This window comes from Acinonyx jubatus, chromosome B4 (assembly GCF_027475565.1).
Source record: "Acinonyx jubatus isolate Ajub_Pintada_27869175 chromosome B4, VMU_Ajub_asm_v1.0, whole genome shotgun sequence".
In the NCBI taxonomy this organism is placed as follows: domain Eukaryota; kingdom Metazoa; phylum Chordata; class Mammalia; order Carnivora; family Felidae; genus Acinonyx; species Acinonyx jubatus.
Genome location: NC_069387.1, coordinates 130,049,753 through 130,073,400, shown reverse-complemented (window position 1 = coordinate 130,073,400; position 23,648 = coordinate 130,049,753). Strand labels below are relative to the sequence as shown.

At 53.9% G+C, this 23,648-nt stretch overlaps 1 protein-coding gene across 1 annotated transcript; it reads right to left on the bottom strand.

Moving 5' to 3' along the window:
* Positions 1 to 744: 744 nt before the first annotated feature.
* LOC106981073 (DNA dC->dU-editing enzyme APOBEC-3F) lies at positions 745 to 22,464 on the bottom strand. Its single transcript, XM_053199639.1, has 12 exons — positions 22,348 to 22,464; positions 20,909 to 21,065; positions 18,623 to 18,902; positions 18,281 to 18,392; positions 11,787 to 11,943; positions 9,286 to 9,565; positions 8,944 to 9,055; positions 3,841 to 3,984; positions 2,821 to 3,130; positions 1,902 to 2,169; positions 1,555 to 1,670; positions 745 to 1,018 (listed from the first exon to the last, which is right to left on the bottom strand). The coding sequence occupies exons 1-12, from the start codon at positions 22,371 to 22,373 to the stop codon at positions 971 to 973; spliced, it is 2,010 nt and encodes a 669-aa protein (XP_053055614.1). The 5' UTR covers positions 22,374 to 22,464; the 3' UTR covers positions 745 to 970.
* Positions 22,465 to 23,648: the final 1,184 nt, after the last annotated feature.

Here is a 23,648-nt window from a genome sequence, read left to right as displayed (position 1 = left end):
CTTTTATTTTCAATCTCTGTTTCCTTTTTTTTTTTTTTTTTTTTAAAGAGTGCCTCTTGGGAGCAGCATGGAAGAATTTATTCTGTTCTTATTTAGTGTTACACACTCGATTTTACTTTTTTCATCTTCTGCTGTGTTCATTATTTATTGTCACTTGTTTCTTCTTTCCTTCTCTCCATCCTGGGCAGGGCTGTCCCTAGTGGAGGCAGCTAAGGCAGGCCGTTCTGTGTCAGCATCCGGCTTCCAGGCACGGCTGGGGTGAGCAGAGCACGCAGCCATTGGCAATGCCACCTTCATTAGACCAGCTCTGCAGCACAGTGTGGGGGCTCCTTCCTGGCTTGGGAGCCTCCAAATCTAGCTCTCCCTCTTTCCTAGAGTTTCAAGGAATCACCCAACATCTTTTTAACAAATCTTTCTTTTCTGCTTTAATCAGCCAGAGTCGGTGCCTATTTCTTCAGCTAAGAACACCAAATAACACTATTCCAAGTGGTTTTCTTCCCCCCTCCCCAATCAAGTCTATGAGCAACTGTGTGCGTTCAACAGTTTTACCCTATTTGTTTAGATACATAGTAGATACTGAGAAAGAACAGAGCATATTTGGGCGATGAAATGATCCAGCTATTCTAGACTACAAGAGCAAATTCCCAAACACATTTTTTTTTCTTGGTGCTGTAAAATGAAAATCCTTTAAGCTCATTTTTTACGAAGGAAAGCCCTGATTTCCCTTTCAGAAAGTAACCCAAGTTTTACAGACTTGAAAATCATCTTTATTTTTTCAATTACAAAAATATATACCCACTTACACAAGAAAACAGAAGAATGAAGGGGAAAAGAAAGGTTTCCTGGACTCGGGGAGGAGGGCCTGGTGTGCACGTGGAGCTCACAACTTGCTCCTAAGAGTCAGCAGTTTATGAAGCATTGAGATGCTGCAGGAACAGGGTGGGTGGTGGTGGTGGTGGGGGGTTGATGGTCATTCAAGTTTCAAATTTCTGAAGTCATTCCTTAAATCATTCAGGGGCTGTTGAGAGAGAAAGAGAACAGTTTAAAGTGTCACTGGCAACAAGCAGTGCAGGGGGCAAGAGAGGGAGAGGGGACCAGAGGGGCCTGGTCAAAGAGGCCAGGGAGGCCTTGAAGGAAACGGAAAGCTGATGAGATCCTTTTTTTTTTTTTAATTTTTAATGTTTCTTTATATTGGGGGCGGGTGGGGGGAAGGGGCAGAGAGAGAGAATCTCAAGCAGGATCCTTGCTGTCAGTGCAGAGCCGGACGCGGGACTGGAACTCACAAACTGAGATCGTGACCTGAGCCCCAATCAAAAGTCGGACGTTTAACCGACTGAGCCACCCAGGTGCCCCAAGATCCTAAGAAAAGGGAGCTAAGGAAGGAAGTGGGAACCTGGGAGCCTCTACTGGGGGGAAGGGTGTCTCAAGAAAAGAGAAAGGTGTGGAGGGGCACTGAGGACAGAGAGCAAGGACAGAGAGAAGGGGGCGGTGAGCTGGGAAGGGCAGTCCCAGGGAGAGGGAGGCCAGGTGCCTGCAGCAGGGACAGCTTCTCACCGTCAGGATCTTCCCGAGCCTACGTTTTATGCTTTTACTGTATTGCTCCAGGTTGTGCCAGGGCTGGAACGACCTGTCCTTGTGGTCCACAAAATTCCTCCAGCAGTCCTCAAACTCTGAGACGGAGGAGGAGAAGGCAGTGAGGTCCCAGGACAGGGGAGCAGCCTGCCTGCAGCCTGCAGAGCCAGGGGCTCCTCCTTCCTTTTCCCTTCCGGGCGGCATCACATCTTGGGCCTCAGCTGGGGCACCCCGCTTCGGTCCAGCCTCCCCACCCACCCCCCGCAGTGGCTTTTCCCTCTTGGAACCGCAAACCCTCCCATCCCCTGACAGCTGTGCCCTCTCCCCACCTGGGAGGCTCATGACAGCCACTGGGATCCCGGATGCGTGCAGGTGTCTCAGCCCCTGCTGATACTTCCAGCGCCAGTGGACGTACAGGCGGGAGGCAAAGATCCGCAGGCTGAGGTGGGGGTTGTCTTTGACAAACGCAACCAGTTCCTCGGCACAGAAGGGGCAGGGGCTCCATGTGATATAGCAGATGATTTCGAATCTCTGGGATGTGTCCCGCGTCAGTGACTTGATCTTGTCAATAAAGCACATTTCTGCATGGCGCTTTTTCTAGGGAGTGTCCCAGACAGAGAGAAGGGTTGGTTACAAGGCAGAGGCCAGAGGTCACTCGCTGTGGGTGCCATTGGGGATGACAGGCTCTGCTCTGTGAACTCACCTGGGACAGGGAAAGAACCTTCCTTCCCTCCTTCCTTCTCTTACTCACCCATTAATTGAGTACCCCCAAAGCACCCGCGGCTTGATCTGAATCAGACCCAGCAGCACCCCCCCCTCGGCCACAGACACCCCTACAACACGGTCTCAAATGCTCTGCAGACCTCGCCTTTTGGACATCTGGAGATGTTTGAATGGGGGGGGGGGTCCTGAGGAGCGAGGAGCGGGTCAGAATGGGAGGGAGGCGGGACAGGGCAGGCGGGAAGGCGGGCAGCAAAACAGAGGGCAGGGATACGAGGGGGTTCTCGCAGGTGGGGTCGAGCGCTCCGTCCTTGGAGGACCTCTTGGCTTCTCAGAAACGACGACTGAGCTGAGATCCAGAAGACAAGTAAATATTAAATTCTCAAAGAGGGGCAGCGAGAGCATTCTGCTGGAGGGAACAGCTTCTGCAGAGGCCCGGGGACAGGAAAACTGTGGAGAGTTCCTGGGGAGCGGGGCTAACGGAGACCCGGCTAAGCCTGCCCTGTGTCCAGAGAGCCCGCTCAGCACCTTGTTTCGAAGGCAGTCTTTGTCAATTAGGGTGCCTTCGGGCAGCTTCAGCTGGTAGCACAAGTAGGTTTTCCTCCGGTAGTTGTAGGGCTTTGGGACTCGGTGCTGGTTGCCAAACTGACGGCAGAATATGTCTTCCTGTAGTGGATTCATTGTGGGTCTGGGCAAGAGGAAGGAAACCAAAAGGTGCAGAGAGTGTCTTCTGGTGTTTATCCCAGGCTCTGTCACCTCCTGAACCCAACTCCTTGGGTCTACTTGGGCCCCTGGGCGGGGAGGGAAGGGCCAGTCTCTTTTTCTTTGTTGGCCGGGACTGGGGAGAGAAAAGGAAGAGGGTGAAGTGAGTGCCCGCCGCCCCCCCCCCCCCGCCCCGGCGACACACGGCCCCACCTCCAGTCTGGTGGAGCGCCCATCGTCACCCACCCTGGAGGCCTTAGCAGGCAGGATGCCTTGAGCTGGGTGGGGGACCCCGCCCCGAGAACCAGCGTCACTTGTGCTTCTTTGGCTCACCCATCTTGTCCTGTGCCCCAGACCCCTCTGCTCAGGCCCCACAGGCGTCTCAACCCTGACACGTCCAGTGCAGATCCCTTCTCTCTGGGGCGGGAGGGGGTGCACTGGCACTTCTAACTCCGTGCTCTTTGCCTAGGCGTGGGTATCACAGCTTTGTCAGTACAAAGCCCAGAGAGGCTGGTGAACAGGAAAACCTGCTGTCACCGAGGGAGAGCTGTGATGGTGACTTTGGCCACAGGACTCACACAGCTTTTCCTCCCCCGAGCGGTGATTACACTCTATAGACATTTCCGTCCCGTATCTTGCTTTTTGTGTTTTCATTTAATGTCACATCGCAAAGTGACGTGGCTCATGTGGGCGTACGTGCACGGATTCTTTTTGATAAATGCTGTTGGCTCTGCACAGATAGAGGCAGGTGGACAGACCTGGGAGCCTGCCTGCCTGCCTGCCTGCCCGGGACAGGTGCGCGAATCTCCGTCTGGCGGAGCCCCACTGCGTGTGGACGTTACTGACCAAGCAGACACCGAACGGTCTGAAGAAACTGGGGGAGCTTGATGGAGCCCCAGCCGCTTTCCTTCCGGACACTCCAGCCAAAGGCAACGCGACCTGGGTGACCACGGAGTCTGGCTCAGGTGACCACAGACACTTGGAACTGGACACAGGAATCAAGCCGCGGGTGTCCTTGCTCAGGGCACAGACTATGGGGTCCGTTCCGTGTTCCTTGCAAGGCCAGAAATGCCTTCCCCAGATTTCCGGCCAACTCTTTGAAAGACCACCGATTCCACCAACCAAGCCATTTCTGTCCTCTGATCTGCTGATGAACAGAGCCACCAATTTCATCAATGGAAACCCATCTCTGATGTCTCTTATGGGCATTTGTAAAGCTTCAGGTGGATTTGGATGACTGTCATTGAAGAAGCCATGTCTGCCTCGTGGCTTTGGATCACCCCTCAGCGACCTCACCGGAAGCTTGGTACTCTCAGGTAGAGACCCCAGCTGCCCTCACCATGAGGATTGGGTTGAAAACCCCCATTCATAGCACACTTAGGACAGCTGACTGGCCCAGGGCTTCGCTTCCTGATTTTAGCACTGAAGTTCCCACGTTCTGGGAAACTCCCCCAGTCCCTGGCAAACCCAGACGCTCAAGGCAGAAACACTTCAAGTTTTGGACAAGTGCACTATGGTAACAGCATAAATGTTGAAGCTTGACCTTGAACGGCTAAAATTCAGGGATGATAGAAACAACTTGTAAGAAACATTTCAGGACTAATTTAGTTTTTCACAGCTGGTAGCGAGTTCATGGGAAACAGTTTATCTTCTTGTCTTGCAAATGAGTGTTGCGTCCACAGAACAGAAACGAAACCATCCACAGAATGAAGTCTGCAGAAAGGCGCGACGCCCACGGTTAGAGATACGGGACAAACACCGAGAGGAAACTTAAGACTGTGCTTTGCTTAAGATGATGAATGCTACCCAGGGAACAACAGTGAAATAGCCCGCAAGGTCGTCACGGTCAGGAGGCGTTGGGCTGCTTCTGCCAACAAAGACAGCATCGCTGATGCACGTTGCCGAGATGGTCCTCAGACCTGGACCGCAATCTGGATGAAACCAGACCGGTGGGTGCCAGAAAGCCAAGCTAATCAGTCTTGACGTTTACCTAACCCCTGATCAATCAGAAGAACCCACGGCCCTGGACCCCTGACCCTTAATTTTTGCCCGTAAGCACTTGCAGACCCTAGGGGAGTTCAGGACTCTGGAACATGCGCCCCCTGTTGTCCTGGGTGGCGCCACACTCTTAGCGAGCCTCTCTTCCCTGCAGAAGCCCAGTGTCAGTGTCTCATTGGTTTCCTGAGCATCCGGCAGATGAACTCTTGCTCAGGGTGGTTACAGACACAAGAGGATTCTTGGCCAAATTGTGCAAGTCTTTAGAATAAAATGCATGAATAAGCTTTTATAGCTGACTCCAACAATTGTCTCAATCATCCTTGAATGGAAAGTCTGTAACGAAGCCTAAACAAAGCACTTTAGAAAGACCCATGGCCACCCCCATGGGATGGGAGGCAGAGGGGCCGCTGGAGGCGGGGAGGGGGGTGCTAGTGGTGGGACATCGGCCCTGGCGGTGCCCACAGACCAGAGGCAGGAGCAGACCCTGCGGATGAGGTGTCAGAGAAGGAGAGGACCGAGGGTTGGGGCAGGACGAGGGCAGAGAGGAAAGCCAGCAGACTCGGGGGCAGGCTTGTCCTATCCTGCCTTGGGCTTTGGGCTCTCCAGCACCAGTTCTCTCTCACAAGGCTGCCCTTGGCCTTGGGAAAGCCCCTTATCTGTGAGGGTCCTCCCAGATTAGTCTGAGGGTGGACCCAGCCCCTTCCTGCCTGACACAGCAGGGATGGAAGGCCCCAGGTTGGTGTTGCTTCTCTGGGCTCCCACCCCCCTTCTTTGCTCCTGACTTACCTGCCCCTGACGGGCCCTGTGCAGCTGTCCCTCCTCAGCTGATTTGTCGCAGCCCTGCCTTTATCTGGGGCACCAGGGCTCCATTCCTCTCACCGGCTTTGCTTTAGGAGAGCCCCAGTGTGACAGTGACCTCCCAGGCTGCCTCCTCAGAAGCCCCACCTCCTTCCTGCCTTGGCCCCAGGGGTGGGAGGGCCCTCAGATGGTTGCACTTCCTCAGGCTTAGAGCCCCCTCTCCCGAGGCCTTCCCCCGCCCTGGGCACAGCCTCCCTCAGAGGGAGATGGGCCCCATTGGGCAGCAGGACCCAGGTTAATGAAAAGGGAAAGAGAAAGTACTTTGCCAGAGGGGGTTGGGACACACACTGGCTGGAGAGAGCAGGACAGAGGCCGGTGGCTGGGAGGGGCGGGCTCTCTGAGTGGCATGAGCCCTCTCCTGTCCACCACTGTGTGACCCTTAGGAGCCATTCAGTCCCCCAGCAGGACGCTGGGTGTCTGGAAAGGGAGGGCCAGGGCTCAGCCCTGCAGATCTTCATCCCCATTCCAGGAGAAGGCAGGTGTGTTGAGCACATCCTCTACCACAGCCCCCAAGAGCTTTGGGGGGGCCGATCACTGCCCTCCCATCTTAGATGAGGTCCCAGCACAGAGAGGCTAAGGTACTCTCTGGAGCCACTCAGCAAAGCAATGGCCGAGCTGGAATGCCTTCCAGGGGGCCTGGCCTGGCTCCTCCTGCTTCCTCATTATTCCATGGATAGGAGTGGGTGGGGGGCCCAAGGGGAGGGCCCTTGCTGCCCCTAAAGGCCTCCCAGGTCAGGGATCAGGGATCTGGGCTTGAAGCGTGCATCCGGTGAGCTGTGTGCTTGCCTCGCCACGTGTCCACCAGGACCCCAGATGGAGAAACAAAGAGCAACCGGGAAAGTTGACTCCTAGACAGGAAGAGGAGGCCTTGGAGCAGACACCTGTCACCCCAGGCCAGACCGCACACGCATGCGATCCCCAAACAGCTTCTTCCGGTTGGTGCCCCCACACCACCTCATTCTGCCCACCGGCCCTGGGATGGCCCCAAGGCGGGAGGGTAACAAGAGCGTGGGCAAGAGTTGGAGGATTCCCGGGAATGGCGTCCCCTCCACTCCCATCTCTTTCAGTGTCCAGAGTTTGCAGCCAATGGAAGATTCCAGAATGAGCCGGGCCCTTCCAAAAGAGTGATCAGATCTGCACACTCAGCTGTGGCTCAAGTTGACAGCTACACGGCCTCTGGCCCGAGAAGCACTAAGGGTGGGCAGCAAGGCTCAAAGCCCTTCTCGCCTTTCCCTCGTGACAGCACTCCTGCAGCTCTGGCCTGGAGAACTCCCGCTAGCCCTCGGAGATGGGCAGAGAAGGGGGTTGTGCCAGAGCGCGACAGTGACTCTTGGAGGAGACCTCCCGGAGGCCCCTGTGGATCTCTAAGATGGGCCTCCTGCCTTGTTCTTTTCTCCAGAAGGAGCAGATATTGTGAGCTGGCCACGGGGGCCCGTTTGCATGACCGGGACAGTGGAGAGGCGTGTGGTCCACGGGTGTGGCCCTCGGTGCCCCCCAGCTTGGAGGACGCGTGGCCAGGGAGACCAGCGGGACAGACTGACTGAACAGCCAGAACTCTTCTGCACCGTGCCCTCTGCTCCAGGCAGCAGTGCAGACAGGGAAGGGAGTGAAGAGACAAGTGTCGGGGGCCACCGCTATGCACACCTAATGGGCCAAGGTCAGAGGAAGAAACAACGGGTCCATGTGGGACCCAAGACGCTCTCCACAGTGATTTTCTGGATGTGACCAACCGCACACCTGCCCTGCTGCTTTTCCTTCCTGGCTTTTGTCTGCCCAGAATCCCAGCATCTCAGGCTGATCTCTTCTCCTTTTCACCGTGCCCTGGTCCAGGCCACCCCGTGGGGCACCGCCACTGACTTTCCAAAGTTCACGCGGTAGTCAGCTCGGCGGTCGAAGGACCAGGTGTTCCCTCTGTTTGTTTCTGTTTCTGTTTCTGTTTCTGCTTTATTGCCTCTAATGCTTCTGCTTGTTTCCCTGTGTCCCCAACTTGACTCTCAGCCACCTACCACTTTTTATTCTGCTTTATGGAAAAGTCCTCCCATTCCCAATGCTATGTTTAAAAAAAATAAAACACACTTATTTACATGTTTCCTTAATAACTAATTTCTTGCTCACTCTCTGTCCTCATCCCCAGGCTGCAACCTGTCCAGAACTTTCCCTCTGGCAGCCATGTGGGAAAGGGGAGAAGGGACAAGGGAGCCAGGATGAGTGTGGCGGTGACCCGGTGACAGGCGGTGGGGGGTCCAGGGCAGCAAGGGCTGGAATGGAAGCAGGTGAGACGGGGCGGGGGGTGGCAGGTCAGGCAGAACTCAGGAGACAGGTACACAGAACAAGGATCCTGCTCTTTCCCACCCTCTTAGCTCCAAGAGGCTGAACCGTGTGTCCCCCAAATCCAACTGCTAAGGTCCCAACCCCTGGTGCCTCAGAATGTAACTACATTTGAGGCACAGGCTTTAAAGAGATGGTTGTTAAAAGGAGGCCCTTAGGATGGGCCTGATCCAATCTGCCTGATGTTGTTATGAGAGGGGAAACTGGGACACACAGAGGGGCACCAGGGGCTCCCCACAGTGAGCACAGAGAACAGACCATGCCAGGGCGGAGCAAGAAGGTGGCCCTCTGCTGGTCAAGGAGAGAGGCCCTAGGAGGAGCCTGACCCAGGGACACCTTGATCTCGGGCTTCCAGTGTCCACGCTGTGAGGAAACGAACACCTGCCGTGACGTCCCTCAGTCTGTGGGGTTTTGTTCTGGAAGCCCTAGCAGAGGAATGTGGTCACTGTCCTCAAGGACCCTGGTTCTCTGATAAGTCACATCCCCGGTAAGGATGTTACTCACATCTTCCAATTTTCACAGCTAGACATACTCAAGCCCATTTACATTCAGTTTATTAACAAGAAGGTGAATGTGGTGAGATGGGAGGAACCAGGCTGGGGGCTCCCTCATGGGGGAGAAGGAGGCCTTGAGGGAGGAGGGAGGATGTGCAGGAGGAAGTGGGGGTGGGGCAGAGGGGGTGGAGACCTGAGGCACTGGGGAGGGAGGTGCAGCGATGGGAGTCGCAAGGAACAGCAGCTGCAGGGGGGCTGAGGACGCCCTCACCTAAGGATTTCTTGGAGCTCTGCGGCCAGGAAATCATAATCTTTTAACAGATTCCGTCTCTGGAAGCGCATTCCCTTGTGGTCCACAAAGTTGTCCCAACAGTATTCAAAATCTGAGATAAAGAGGGAAGAGAGCAGTCATGTGGGCCCTCGGAGGCCTTCTCCTCCTGACCCTTCTGTGCCCCCCTCCTCAGGGCCTAGTCTCTTCCCTGCCAAGTGCCACCAGTCTTGCCTCAGTTTCCTCCCACTCACTCGCCCTGGGGACATTCTAGATCCTCCCCCACCCCTGGCTCGGTACTACTCTCTCCCACAGTCTGGGTCCCCAGCTCCCCTCTGCTCTCACCATCACAGGACATGATGTCCAGCTGGACCCCTGCGTCCCACAGCTTGCAAAGCCCCTGCTGGTAATTTGGGTCCCAGAAGTAGTAGAGGCGGGAGGTGAAGATGCTCAGCGTCAAGTTCCTGTACTCCTCCAGGAACTCGACCACCTCCTCTGCACAGGTGGGGCAGGGGCTCCAGGATAAGAACCAGGTGACATTGTAATACTCATCACGGTATGGATACTGGTCACGGAACCAAGAGAGGAAGCACTGTTCTGCATGGCATCGAGCCCAGGGATGGACCTGGGAGAAGTAGAGAAGAGAAGGGGACACTCTTGGCTGGCAGAGCAGACAGAGTGGCAGGACTGGGTGCCGTGGGAGGAGGAGTAAAGGGGCAGGAGCCTCAGGGGTATGTTGTTCATTGATTTATCACTGCTTTCCATCTCTCCCTGCCCTGTCTTTTTTTTTGAGCCATCCCTTCCCATAGTTATCCACCATGCATCAATTCTAACATCTCTTCTCCTTCCATCCATTTATCCATCCATCCAACCATCATCCATCCATCCATTTATCCATCCATCCAACCATCCAACCAACCAACCATCAATCCATCGATCCGTCCAACCATCCAACCATCCATCCTTCCATCCATCCATTCAACCAACCATCCATCCAGCCATCCAACCATCCAACCATCCATCCATCCATCCATCCATCCAACCATCCATCAATCCATCCATCCAACATCCATCCATCCAACCATCCATCCATCCAACCATCCAACATCCATCCATCCATCCAACCATCCAACATCCATCCATCCATCCAACCATCCATCCAACATCCATCCATCCACCTACCCACCCACCAATCTATCCATCTGTCCGTTCCCAGGGCCATTCACCAATCCATCTGTCCATCCACCCACCCAACCACCAATCTATCCATCCATCCATCCATCCATCCATCCATCCATCTGTCCATCCATCCAACCATCCATCCAACCATCCATCCATCCAACCATCCAACATCCATCCATCCATCCAACCATCCATCCATCCATCCAACCATCCATCCATCCAACCATCCAACATCCATCCATCCATCCATCCAACATCCATCCATCCATCCAACCATCCATCCATCCATCCATCCAACCATCCAACATCCATCCATCCAACCATCCATCCATCCATCCATCCACCTAACCACCCACCAATCTATCCATCCATCCGTCCATTCACCAATCCATCTGTCCATCCACCCACCCAACCACCAATCTATCCATCCATCCGTCCATCCATCCATCTCTCCATCCACCCATCCAACCACCAATCCATCCATCCATCCATCCATCCATCCATCCATCCACACACTCATCCATCCATCCATCCAACCATCCATCCATTTATCCATCCAACCATCCATCCAACCATCCATCCATCCATCCATCCATCCATCCATCCATTCTGCCCTCAGCCAGGCCCTTTTGGGTCTAGGCTGGTTCCCTGAGTGATGGCACCTGGGGAGGGTCACACAGCCATGCTGCCCCACAGGGGAACCGCTAGCTGCACACATCTTCAGACCACTTGACCTGTGGCTCGTGTGAACTGAGATGGGGGGCAAGTGTAAATACACATCTCATTTCAACAACGTAGTAAAAAAGAAGAATGTAAATGACCTCACGAAGAACTTTTATATTCATTACAATTTGAAAGAATCTCTTAGATATACTGCCTAATACATCATCAATACTAATTTCATAAATTGCCTTCAGCTTTGAAAACCGGGTACTAGAACAGGTGAAACGACCTTTCACTTGTTAGTACTGCTGAAGCATACCCCTGACCCAGCCCATCATGGTTCTCTCCTGGAAACAGACTCTGCAAAGTCCGCAGTATCAGGGGAGGGGAGAGGGCAGGGGTGTGGTGGGACCTGTCTCAGGAGTGGCAGTGGTTAGGGGACAGGGCTGCAGGGTGGTGGCTTGGCTGTAGCAACTGCTGATGCTGGTCACTAGTGCCGTGACCTCCTTCCAGGGACATCGAGGCTGTGGCTGGGAGCAGGCCAGGGGTAGGCAGGACGAGGGGTGTGGGCTGTCCTCTGAGAGATCAGAGGGCCTGGGAATGGAGGAGTCAGCCGTGTGGCCAGGGGACGGCTCTACCAACGGAGCCATTACCAGGGCAGAGAAGGCAATGGTGTCCAACAGGCCCTGACTTTCGAAAGATGCTCTTTCATCCAAGACTGCCAGAGGCCAAGGTCCAGGATGAGATTTGAAGATGGCCGGAATGCCAGCAGACTCTCTGAACGAGGCTCATTGGATGGGTCAAATGCCATCCCGTATCAGGTTCTCAGAGGGTCAAGCAGGGAGCTCATTGGGTCCATGACTTAGGACAACGTCGTGGGAAGGAGCATCCACCACTAAGAGCCCCCATCTGGCATCTTACTTATAACATTCTTCTTCTCACTGCCCCCTGACTCTGCTCCTGCCTGATAGGGCCCCGGGGAGGAGGGGGGGGGTGCGTACCTTGTTCCGAAAAACTCCCCAGTCGCTGTCATTACACGAGAAGTAGTCTTCTCTCTCCACTTGGAAACAGAGATAACAGAGTTTCCGCCCAGAAGCATAGAGCAGGTTTGGAAAGTGGAAACGGAAGGTGTTAGGATCTATCCTGTCCATTGGGTTTCTGGGGGCAAAAAAAAGAGAAAACAGAAAATGCAGAAAGTGCCCTCTGGAGTTGTCCCTGGTGGGTTGCCTGCCCTGGGCACGGTGGCTCCCTCCAGCCCTCCTGGGCCCTACGCAGTGCTGCTGCTTTTCCAGGCTGGAAGGGGGACGTGCCTCCAGGGACAGTAGGGACAGGGACCCCACCTCTAGGGCCCCCTGGGCCCTGCTCCTTCCAGTAGCACACATACTCCTGTTTTCCTGCCCGCCCTACCCCCAACCCATTAGAAAAATAGCAAAGAGAAAGAGAAACTTCTCTATCCCAAAAGAACAGCTTTTTGAAGACCTCAGTTCAATTCATTCCTGATTTTTCACCTGTTTGTTTTTTCTTTTTAAGTATCAGGTTAATGCTTAAGTTCGGAGGCTCAGGCTACTGTTCCAAGTGCCTCAAATATCTGAACTCACCGACTCCTTCCCAGATCCTGGGGGAGTCACACCCACACTTTAGAGGGACAGGAGCAGGGGCTCTGGCAGGTGAAGCAGCCTAGCCAAGTGCACGGCTAGTAAGTGATGGAGCTGGGGCACCTGTCCAGACAGGTTATTTCCAGCAGGGACCTTACATGGCTGCCGCAGCAGCATATGCAGTCTTAAATGTGTCTTTTTTTCTACTTCCTTTTAAATAGGCACATTCCTTCCAGCCAAGGCATCTTCTTTCCGGATGCATGCTGGTGGTAGTTACAAACGTGAAGCATGAAGCTCTCTCCCCTAGGTTGTGGGTAAGGTTGAGAACAGTCTGCATTTACACTAAAACCTTGGATGGCGAGTAACCTGTTCTGCAAGTGTTCTGCAAGACGAGCAAACATTTTTCATAAAGTTTAACTTGATAAAGGAGTGATGTCTTTCAATATGAGTAGTTCGCGATGCCAAAGGTCACACGATCACAACTGAGCCAATGGTTCTTCTCTCTGTCTCTCTGTCTCTCTGTCTCTCTCTCTCTCTGGCTGCAGGATGGTGGGTGATCATCTCCCATGCTCGGATGCTCGGTCTCAGGCAGGTGTGTTTGGCAGAAATCGGTGATTTTTCAGAACGTTGGAAGGTGCCCACAACTGGCACTAATGTGTTTTTTTGTCTCTTCAAAGTTCCTATGGACAGTCCTTTGCTTTTCCAGACAAGAGTAAGCTTAGGAATGCTTTGCTTCATTCCAGGTGAGGCTGCCTGCGGATATAGACCCTTTCCTCTGCTGCCTTATCGCCAGGTGCATTAAATACAGTCTATGACAAGAGTTTATTAATACTGTACTATATAGCCAACATCCATTAGTAATAGTGAAAGTTGTCCTACCAATAACCCTCCTCTTTCTTGTCTCCCTCGCTCCAGCCACGAAGGTTTTCAAAGGTAAGTGCAGGTTAATTTGTTTCTTTTTCTTTCTCTTTTGTATTCTCCTTATTATTTTGTATTCTATTACAGCTTTGTAATCATTTTTATATGAATATTTGGGGTTGTGGAATGAATCATCTGAGTTTCCATCATTTCTTTTTTCAACAAAATTTTTAAAATGTTGTATTTATTTTTGAGACAGAGAGAGACAGAGCGTGAGCAGGGGGGAGGGGGCAGAGACAGAGGGAGACACAGAATCCGAAGCAGGCTCCAGGCTCTGAGCCATCAGCACAAAGCCCGACGCCGGGCCCGAACCCAAAAACTGCGAGATCATGACCTGAGCCAAAGTTGGACGCTCAACCGACTGAGCCACCTAGGCGCCCTGAGTTTCCATCATTTCTTATGGGGAAATTCGCTTTGACATACAAGTGCTTTGGATTACAAGCACGTTCCCGGAACAAATTATGCTCACAAACCAAGGTTTTACTGTACTCCTCTGTGGTGGAGAGAGCTTTGCAATAGATGACTTCTCTTCTTGCCTCTGAGAGCTATCCTCACACTGTGCTTATTGTATTGTAAATGATGTGGGAAACAAAGGCAGAAGAAAAAATTTCAATTTCCTACTGCGGATGGCCCATTTAGAAGTCCTTGGCACAGGCAGAGTGACCTTCCTCTAGGAGCTCAGCTGCCTCAATGATGACACTTTGCTAAGGGCCAAAGGGAATCTTAGCTAAACATTATCCCAACCCCTAGGACCTGCTAAGTCTACTTTAACATATACAAATTCCTTGGGGAACCTCCTTTATCTCTACCCCCCAAGACGTATGTTGGCAATCATCCTCCAGACATATGACCGACCGATATACACGTGAAGGGTCTCATGACTGAGTTTTACTGAACAGTAATAAATGACCTTGTCCTAACAGCAGCTAGACCCTCAAAGTCCTGGAAACCTTGTTTCCAAAATAACTTAGAGACTTATGCTGTCCCTAACCCCCTCCCAACCTGTATGTATGTAATCATTCACTCTTCAGAACCCCAGTGTGGCTCTTCCTGCCCATGAGTCCTGTCCCCATGCTTTAATAAAACCACCTTTTTGGGGGCACCTGGATCGCTCACTCAGTTAAGCATCCGACTTCGGCTCAGGTCATGATCTCGCAGTTCATGGGTTCAAGCCCTGCATAAGGCTCTGTGTTAACGGCTCAGAGCCTAGAGCCTGCTTCAGACTCTGTGGCTCACTCTCTGCTCCTCCCCCATTCACATTCTGTCTCTGTCTCTCAAAAAATAAATAAACATTAAAAAAAATTTTTTTTACTGAAAACAAATTTAAAAAATAATAAAACCACTGTTTTTGCACCCAAGACGTCTCAAGAGTTTTCTCGGCCATCGACTCCGAACCCCTACACTTCAAACCACATCATAAATATGAGAGAAAATCGATTCAAGTGCTTGAAAGGAAATCCACCAACTGCTTCGACCACCCTGTGGTTAGATTCGAAGCATTTAACAGAGCACAGGAACTTCCGGAAGCCTCTGAAAGTGGGCATCACCCGGCACAGGCAGGGCCAGACATGCCCAACAGACTTTCAGACCCAGAGGCTGGCCTGGGGGGGAGGCACAGGGCTGGGTGGGGGGGGGGAGGCGGGAGGGGTGCGTTCAGAAGCAATCCCGGGAGCATCCCGGGAACATCCCGGGAACAGGGTGAGGATCCAGTTGGGAGTGGGTCCTGCAGAGAAGGAGCCCAGAGAGGGAGAGAAGGGAAGGGGGACCGCGGGGAGGAGGAGGCCAAGGACAGAAACACACACTGCAGGGCCGCCAGAAGGAGGGGCTGCAGAAGGGGGCCCAGCAGGACAGAGCGAGCAGAGAGCAGGGGTACCTTGGGCTGGGGCGCCAGGGCTCCATTCCTCTCTCCAGCCTTGGTTTGGGAAAGCCCCAGTGTGACAGTGACCTCCCAGGCTGCCTCCTCAGAAGCCCCACCTCCTTCCTGCCTTGGCCCCAGGGGTGGGAGGGCCCTCAGATGGTTGCACTTCCTCAGGCTTAGAGCCTCCTCTCCCGAGGCCTTCCCCCCGCCCTGGGCACAGCCTCCCTCAGAGGGAGATGGGCCCCATTGGGCAGCAGGACCCAGGTTAATGAAAAGGGAAAGAGAAAGTACTTTGCCAGAGGGGGTTGGGACACACACTGGCTGGAGAGAGCAGGACAGAGGCCGGTGGCTGGGAGGGGCGGGCTCTCTGAGTGGCATGAGCCCTCTCCTGTCCACCACTGTGTGACCCTTAGGAGCCATTCAGTCCCCCAGCAGGACGCTGGGTGTCTGGAAAGGGAGGGCCAGGGCTCAGCCCTGCAGATCTTCATCCCCATTCCAGGAGAAGGCAGGTGTGTTGAGCACATCCTCTACCACAGCCCCCAAGAGCTTTGGGGGGGCCGATCACTGCCCTCCCATCTTAGATGAGGTCCCAGCACAGAGAGGCTAAGGTACTCTCTGGAGCCACTCAGCAAAGCAATGGCCGAGCTGGAATGCCTTCCAGGGGGCCTGGCCTGGCTCCTCCTGCTTCCTCATTATTCCATGGATAGGAGTGGGTGGGGGGCCCAAGGGGAGGGCCCTTGCTGCCCCTAAAGGCCTCCCAGGTCAGGGATCAGGGATCTGGGCTTGAAGCGTGCATCCGGTGAGCTGTGTGCTTGCCTCGCCACGTGTCCACCAGGACCCCAGATGGAGAAACAAAGAGCAACCGGGAAAGTTGACTCCTAGACAGGAAGAGGAGGCCTTGGAGCAGACACCTGTCACCCCAGGCCAGACCGCACACGCATGCGATCCCCAAACAGCTTCTTCCGGTTGGTGCCCCCACACCACCTCATTCTGCCCACCGGCCCTGGGATGGCCCCAAGGCGGGAGGGTAACAAGAGCGTGGGCAAGAGTTGGAGGATTCCCGGGAATGGCGTCCCCTCCACTCCCATCTCTTTCAGTGTCCAGAGTTTGCAGCCAATGGAAGATTCCAGAATGAGCCGGGCCCTTCCAAAAGAGTGATCAGATCTGCACACTCAGCTGTGGCTCAAGTTGACAGCTACACGGCCTCTGGCCCGAGAAGCACTAAGGGTGGGCAGCAAGGCTCAAAGCCCTTCTCGCCTTTCCCTCGTGACAGCACTCCTGCAGCTCTGGCCTGGAGAACTCCCGCTAGCCCTCGGAGATGGGCAGAGAAGGGGGTTGTGCCAGAGCGCGACAGTGACTCTTGGAGGAGACCTCCCGGAGGCCCCTGTGGATCTCTAAGATGGGCCTCCTGCCTTGTTCTTTTCTCCAGAAGGAGCAGATATTGTGAGCTGGCCACGGGGGCCCGTTTGCATGACCGGGACAGTGGAGAGGCGTGTGGTCCACGGGTGTGGCCCTCGGTGCCCCCCAGCTTGGAGGACGCGTGGCCAGGGAGACCAGCGGGACAGACTGACTGAACAGCCAGAACTCTTCTGCACCGTGCCCTCTGCTCCAGGCAGCAGTGCAGACAGGGAAGGGAGTGAAGAGACAAGTGTCGGGGGCCACCGCTATGCACACCTAATGGGCCAAGGTCAGAGGAAGAAACAACGGGTCCATGTGGGACCCAAGACGCTCTCCACAGTGATTTTCTGGATGTGACCAACCGCACACCTGCCCTGCTGCTTTTCCTTCCTGGCTTTTGTCTGCCCAGAATCCCAGCATCTCAGGCTGATCTCTTCTCCTTTTCACCGTGCCCTGGTCCAGGCCACCCCGTGGGGCACCGCCACTGACTTTCCAAAGTTCACGCGGTAGTCAGCTCGGCGGTCGAAGGACCAGGTGTTCCCTCTGTTTGTTTCTGTTTCTGTTTCTGTTTCTGCTTTATTGCCTCTAATGCTTCTGCTTGTTTCCCTGTGTCCCCAACTTGACTCTCAGCCACCTACCACTTTTTATTCTGCTTTATGGAAAAGTCCTCCCATTCCCAATGCTATGTTTAAAAAAAATAAAACACACTTATTTACATGTTTCCTTAATAACTAATTTCTTGCTCACTCTCTGTCCTCATCCCCAGGCTGCAACCTGTCCAGAACTTTCCCTCTGGCAGCCACGTGGGAAAGGGGAGAAGGGACAAGGGAGCCAGGATGAGTGTGGCGGTGACCCGGTGACAGGCGGTGGGGGGTCCAGGGCAGCAAGGGCTGGAATGGAAGCAGGTGAGCCGGGGCGGGGGGTGGCAGGTCAGGCAGAACTCAGGAGACAGGTACACAGAACAAGGATCCTGCTCTTTCCCACCCTCTTAGCTCCAAGAGGCTGAACCGTGTGTCCCCCAAATCCAACTGCTAAGGTCCCAACCCCTGGTGCCTCAGAATGTAACTACATTTGAGGCACAGGCTTTAAAGAGATGGTTGTTAAAAGGAGGCCCTTAGGATGGGCCTGATCCAATCTGCCTGATGTTGTTATGAGAGGGGAAACTGGGACACACAGAGGGGCACCAGGGGCTCCCCACAGTGAGCACAGAGAACAGACCATGCCAGGGCGGAGCAAGAAGGTGGCCCTCTGCTGGTCAAGGAGAGAGGCCCTAGGAGGAGCCTGACCCAGGGACACCTTGATCTCGGGCTTCCAGTGTCCACGCTGTGAGGAAACGAACACCTGCCGTGACGTCCCTCAGTCTGTGGGGTTTTGTTCTGGAAGCCCTAGCAGAGGAATGTGGTCACTGTCCTCAAGGACCCTGGTTCTCTGATAAGTCACATCCCCGGTAAGGATGTTACTCACATCTTCCAATTTTCACAGCTAGACATACTCAAGCCCATTTACATTCAGTTTATTAACAAGAAGGTGAATGTGGTGAGATGGGAGGAACCAGGCTGGGGGCTCCCTCATGGGGGAGAAGGAGGCCTTGAGGGAGGAGGGAGGATGCGCAGGAGGAAGTGGGGGTGGGGCAGAGGGGGTGGAGACCTGAGGCACTGGGGAGGGAGGTGCAGCGATGGGAGTCGCAAGGAACAGCAGTGGCACAGGAGGCTGAGCATGCACTTACCTAAGGATTTCCTGAAGCTCTTCAGCCAGGAAATCATAATATTTTAACAGATTCCGTCTCTGGAAGCGCATTCCCTTGTGGTCCACAAAGTTGTCCCAACAGTATTCAAAATCTGAGATAAAGAGGGAAGAGAGCAGTCATGTGGGCCCTCGGAGGCCTTCTCCTCCTGACCCTTCTGTGCCCCCCTCCTCAGGGCCTAGTCTCTTCCCTGCCAAGTGCCACCAGTCTTGCCTCAGTTTCCTCCCACTCACTCGCCCTGGGGACATTCTAGATCCTCCCCCACCCCTGGCTCGGTACTACTCTCTCCCACAGTCTGGGTCCCCAGCTCCCCTCTGCTCTCACCATCACAGGACATGATGTCCAGCTGGACCCCTGCGTCCCATAGCTTGCGAAGCCCCTGCTGGTAATTTGGGTCCCAGAAGTAGTAGAGGCGGGAGGTGAAGATTTTCAGCGTCAAGTTCCTGTACTCCTCCAGGAACTCGACCACCTCCTCTGCACAGGTGGGGCAGGGGCTCCAGGATAAGAACCAGGTGACATTGTAATATTCATCACGGCATGGATACCGGTCACGGAACCAAGAGAGGAAGCTCTGTTCTGCATGGCATCGAGCCCAGGGATGGACCTGGGAGAAGTAGAGAAGAGAAGGGGACACTCTTGGCTGGCAGAGCAGACAGTGTGGCAGGACTGGGTGCCGTGGACGGAAGGGTAAAGGGGCCGGAGTCTCAGGGGTATGTCGTTCATTGATTTATCGCTCCTTTCCATCTCTCCCTGCCCTGTCTTTTTTTACTGAGCCATCCCTTCCCATAGTTATCCACCATGCATCAATTCTAACATCTCTTCTCCTTCCATCCATTTATCCATCCATCCAACCATCCATCCATCAATCCATCCATCCAACCATCCATCCAACCATCCATCCAGCCATCCATCCGTCCATCCGTCCATCCAACCATCCATCCATCCATCCATCCATCCATCCATCCAACCATCCAACCATCCAACCAACCAACCATCAATCCATCGATCCGTCCAACCATCCAACCATCCATCCTTCCATCCATCCATTCAACCAACCATCCATCCAACCATCCAATCATCGATCTATCCATCCATCCATCAATCCATCCATCCAACCATCCAACCATCCATCCAACCATCCATCCATCCATCCAACCATCCATCCGTCCATCCAACCGTCCATCCATCCATCCATCCTTCCAACCATCCAACCATCCGTCCATCAGTCCACCAAACATCCATCCATCTGTCCATCTGTCCATCCGTCCATCTGTCCATCCAACCACCCAGCCATCCATCCAACCATCCATCCAACCATCCAACCATCTGTCCATCCGTCCAACCATCTAACCATCCTTCCACCTGTCCAACTGTCCATTCATCCATCTGTCCATCAGTCCAACCGTCCATCCATCCATTTGTCCATCAGTCTAACTGTATGTCCATCCATCCATCCGTCCATCCATCCAACCATCCAACCATCCATCCAACCATCCAACCAACCAACCATCGATCCATCGATTCATCCAACCATCCAACCATCCATCCTTCCATCCATCCTGCCCTGAGCCATGCCCTTTGGGGTCTAGGCTGGCTTCCTGGGTGATGGCACCTTGGCAGCCATGCTGCCCCACAGGGGAACCACTAGCCACACACATCTTCAGACCACTTGACCTGGCTGGTGTGAACTGAGGGGGGGGGGGGGGCAAGTGTAAATACACATCCCGTTCCAACAACGTAGTAAAAAAGAAGAAAGTAAATGACCTCATGAAGAACTTTTATATTCATTACAATTTGAAAGAATCTCTTAGATATATTGCCTAATACATTATCAATGCTAATTTCATAAATTGCCTTCAGCTCTTTGAACACCGGGTACTAGAACAGGTGAAACGACCTTTCACCTGTTAGTACTGCTGAAGCATACCCTCGACCCAGCCCATCATGGTTCTCTCCTGGAAACAGACTCTGCAAAGTCCGCAGTATCAGGGGAGAGGAGAGGGCAGGGGTGTGGTGGGACCTGTCTCAGGAGTGGCAGTGGTTAGGGGACAGGGCTGCAGGGTGGTGGCTTGGGTGTAGCAACTGCTGATGCTGGTCACTGGTGCCGTGACCTCCTTCCAGGGACATCGAGGCTGTGGCTGGGAGCAGGCCAGGGGTAGGCAGGACGAGGGGTGTGGGCTGTCCTCTGAGAGATCAGAGGGCCTGGGAATGGAGGAGTCAGCCGTGTGGCCAGGGGACGGCTCTACCAACGGAGCCATTACCAGGGCAGAGAAGGCAATGGTGTCCAACAGGCCCTGACTTTCGAAAGATGCTTTTTCATCCAAGACTGCCAGAGGCCAAGGTCCAGGACAAGATTTGAAGATGGCCGGAATGCCAGCAGACTCTCTGAACGAGGCTCATTGGATGGGTCAAATGCCATCCCGTATCAGGTTCTCAGAGGGTCAAGCAGGGAGCTCATTGGGTCCATGACTTAGGACAACGTCGTGGGAAGGAGCATCCACCACTAAGAGCCCCCATCTGGCATCTTACTTATAACATTCTTCTTCTCACTGCCCCCTGACTCTGCTCCTGCCTGATAGGGCCCCGGGGAGGAGGGGGGGGGGTGCGTACCTTGTTCCGAAAAACTCCCCAGTCGCTGTCATTACACGAGAAGTAGTCTTCTCTCTCCACTTGGAAGCAGAGATAACAGAGTTTCCGCCCAGAAGCATAGAGCAGGTTTGGAAAGTGGAAACGGAAGGTGTTAGGATCTATCCTGTCCATTGGGTTTCTGGGGGCAAAAAAAGAGAAAACAGAAAATGCAGAAAGTGCCCTCTGGAGTTGTCCCTGGTGGGTTGCCTGCCCTGGGCACGGTGGCTCCCTCCAGCCCTCCTGGGCCCTACGCAGTGCTGCTGCTTTTCCAGGCTGGAAGGGGGACGTGCCTCCAGGGACAGTAGGGACAGGGACCCCACCTCTAGGGCCCCCTGGGCCCTGCTCCTTCCAGTAGCACACATACTCCTGTTTTCCTGCCCGCCCTACCCCCAACCCATTAGAAAAATAGCAAAGAGAAAGAGAAACTTCTCTATCCCAAAAGAACAGCTCTGTGAAGACTTCAGTTCAATTAATTCTTTTTTTTTAATTTTTAAAATTTAATTATTTTTGAGAGACGGAATGTGAGTGGGAGAGGGGCAGAGAGAGCAGGAGACACAGAATCTGAAGCAGGCTCCAGGCTCCGAGCCGCCAGCACAGAGCCCGATGTGGGGCTGGAACCCAAGAACTACCAGATCATGACCTGAGCCGAAGTCGGATGCTTAACCGACTGAACCACCCAGGCACCCCTCCTCACTTTGTTTTTACTGAACAGTAATAAATGACCTTGTCCTAACAGCAGCTAGCCCCTCAAGATCCTGAAAACCTTGTTTCCAAAATGCCTTAGAGTCTTATGTTGTCCCTAACTCCCTTATCATTCACTCTTAGCAACCCAAGTGCAGCTCTTCCTGCCCATGAGTCCTGTCCCCGCGCTTTAATAAAACCACTTTTTTTTTTTGCACCAGAGATGTTTCAAGAATTCTTCCTTGGGGGGTCCCGAACCCCTACACTTCAAACCACATCATAAATATGAGAGAAAATCGATTCAAGTGCTTGAAAGGAAATCCACCAACTGCTTCGACCACCCTGTGGTTAGATTCGAAGCATTTAACAGAGCACAGGAACTTCCGGAAGCCTCTGAAAGTGGGCATCACCCGGCACAGGCAGGGCCAGACATGCCCAACAGACTTTCAGACCCAGAGGCTGGCCTGGGGGGGAGGCACAGGGCTGGGTGGGGGGGGGGGGGGAGGCGGGAGGGGTGCGTTCAGAAGCAATCCCGGGAGCATCCCGGGAACATCCCGGGAACAGGGTGAGGATCCAGTTGGGAGTGGGTCCTGCAGAGAAGGAGCCCAGAGAGGGAGAGAAGGGAAGGGGGACAGCGGGGAGGAGGAGGCCAAGGACAGAGACACACGCTGCAGGGCCGCCAGAAGGAGGGGCTACAGAAGGGGGCTCAGCAGGACAGAGCGAGCAGAGAGCAGGGGTACCTTGGGCTGGGGCGCCAGGGCTCCATTCCTCTCTCCAGCCTTGGTTTGGGAAAGCCCCAGTGTGACAGTGACCTCCCAGGCTGCCTCCTCAGAAGCCCCACCTCCTTCCTGCTTTGTTCTCAGGGGAGCCCTCAGGTGGTTGCACTGCCTCGGGTTCAGACTCGCCTCTCCTCTGAAGCCTCTCCCCTGGGCACAGCTGCCCCCAGAAGGAGACCGGCCCCATTGGGCTGAGTTATTGCAAAGGGAAAGAGAAAGGAGGATACCAGAGGGGGTTGGAACAGACTGGGTGGAGAGAGCAAGACAGAAGCTGGCTCCTGGGGAGGGGCAGGCTCTCTGAGGACTCGGGGTGAGCCCTCTCCGCGTCACCCCTGCGTCCCCATGTCCCCAGATCTGGGCCCAGGTGTTGCTCTCCACAAGCCTGTTGAAAGAATGAAGGTAAGGATGCTGTGTGTACTTTATGTCAGAACTCCTGTGTTTTCTCCTGACTCCACAGTAGTAAAGGCACAGATGGGCTTTGGGTTCCTAATTCTGTGGTTGGTCCTCTGCATAAATCCCCTCAGCCTTCATGTGGCAGATAGAGGGCAGAGACAGGTGGAGACGGAGAGAGGGAGGAAGGGAGAGGGAGAAGGAGGGACAGCTTAGGTTTCTCTTCTCTTCTTAGAAGGACACCTGGGGCGCCTGGGTGGCTCTGTCAGTTAAGATTCGGACTTTGGCTCAGGTCATGATCTCATTGTTGTGAGTTCGAGCCCCGCGTCGGACTCTGTGCTGACAGCTCGGAGCCTGGAGCCTGCCTGGGATTCTGTGTCTCCCTCTCTCTCTGCCCCTCCCCTGCTCACGCTCTGTCTCTGTCTCTGTCTCTGTCTCTGTCTCTCTCTCTCCCAAATAAACATTTTAAAAAAAGAAAAGAAGAAGGACACTAATCCCCTCACGGGCCCCACCCTCATGATAACATCTAAACCGAATCACCCCAAAGATTCTACTTTTAACACCATCCCACAGGAGTTTAGAGCTTCAACATATGAATCTGGAGGATACAATCTTTCAACCCATGACAGTTGTGACTGACAGGATTCCTTTCGATGACTCAGGGACAGGATGGCTGATGTGTCATCACACTGCTACATGAGGGGTGAGTTCTGCCTTACACTCAGAGCTGAGTCTCTAGGCCCTGGTGCTGCCTTTCTGGAGGTTGGAGGATCGAGTTCGTGCTCACCACTTCCTCACGGGAGGCCCAGAATGTTAGTGATGGTAGCTGGGCCATTGCTGCCCTTAGCAGGATGGAGATTTCCTGGTGGGAATAA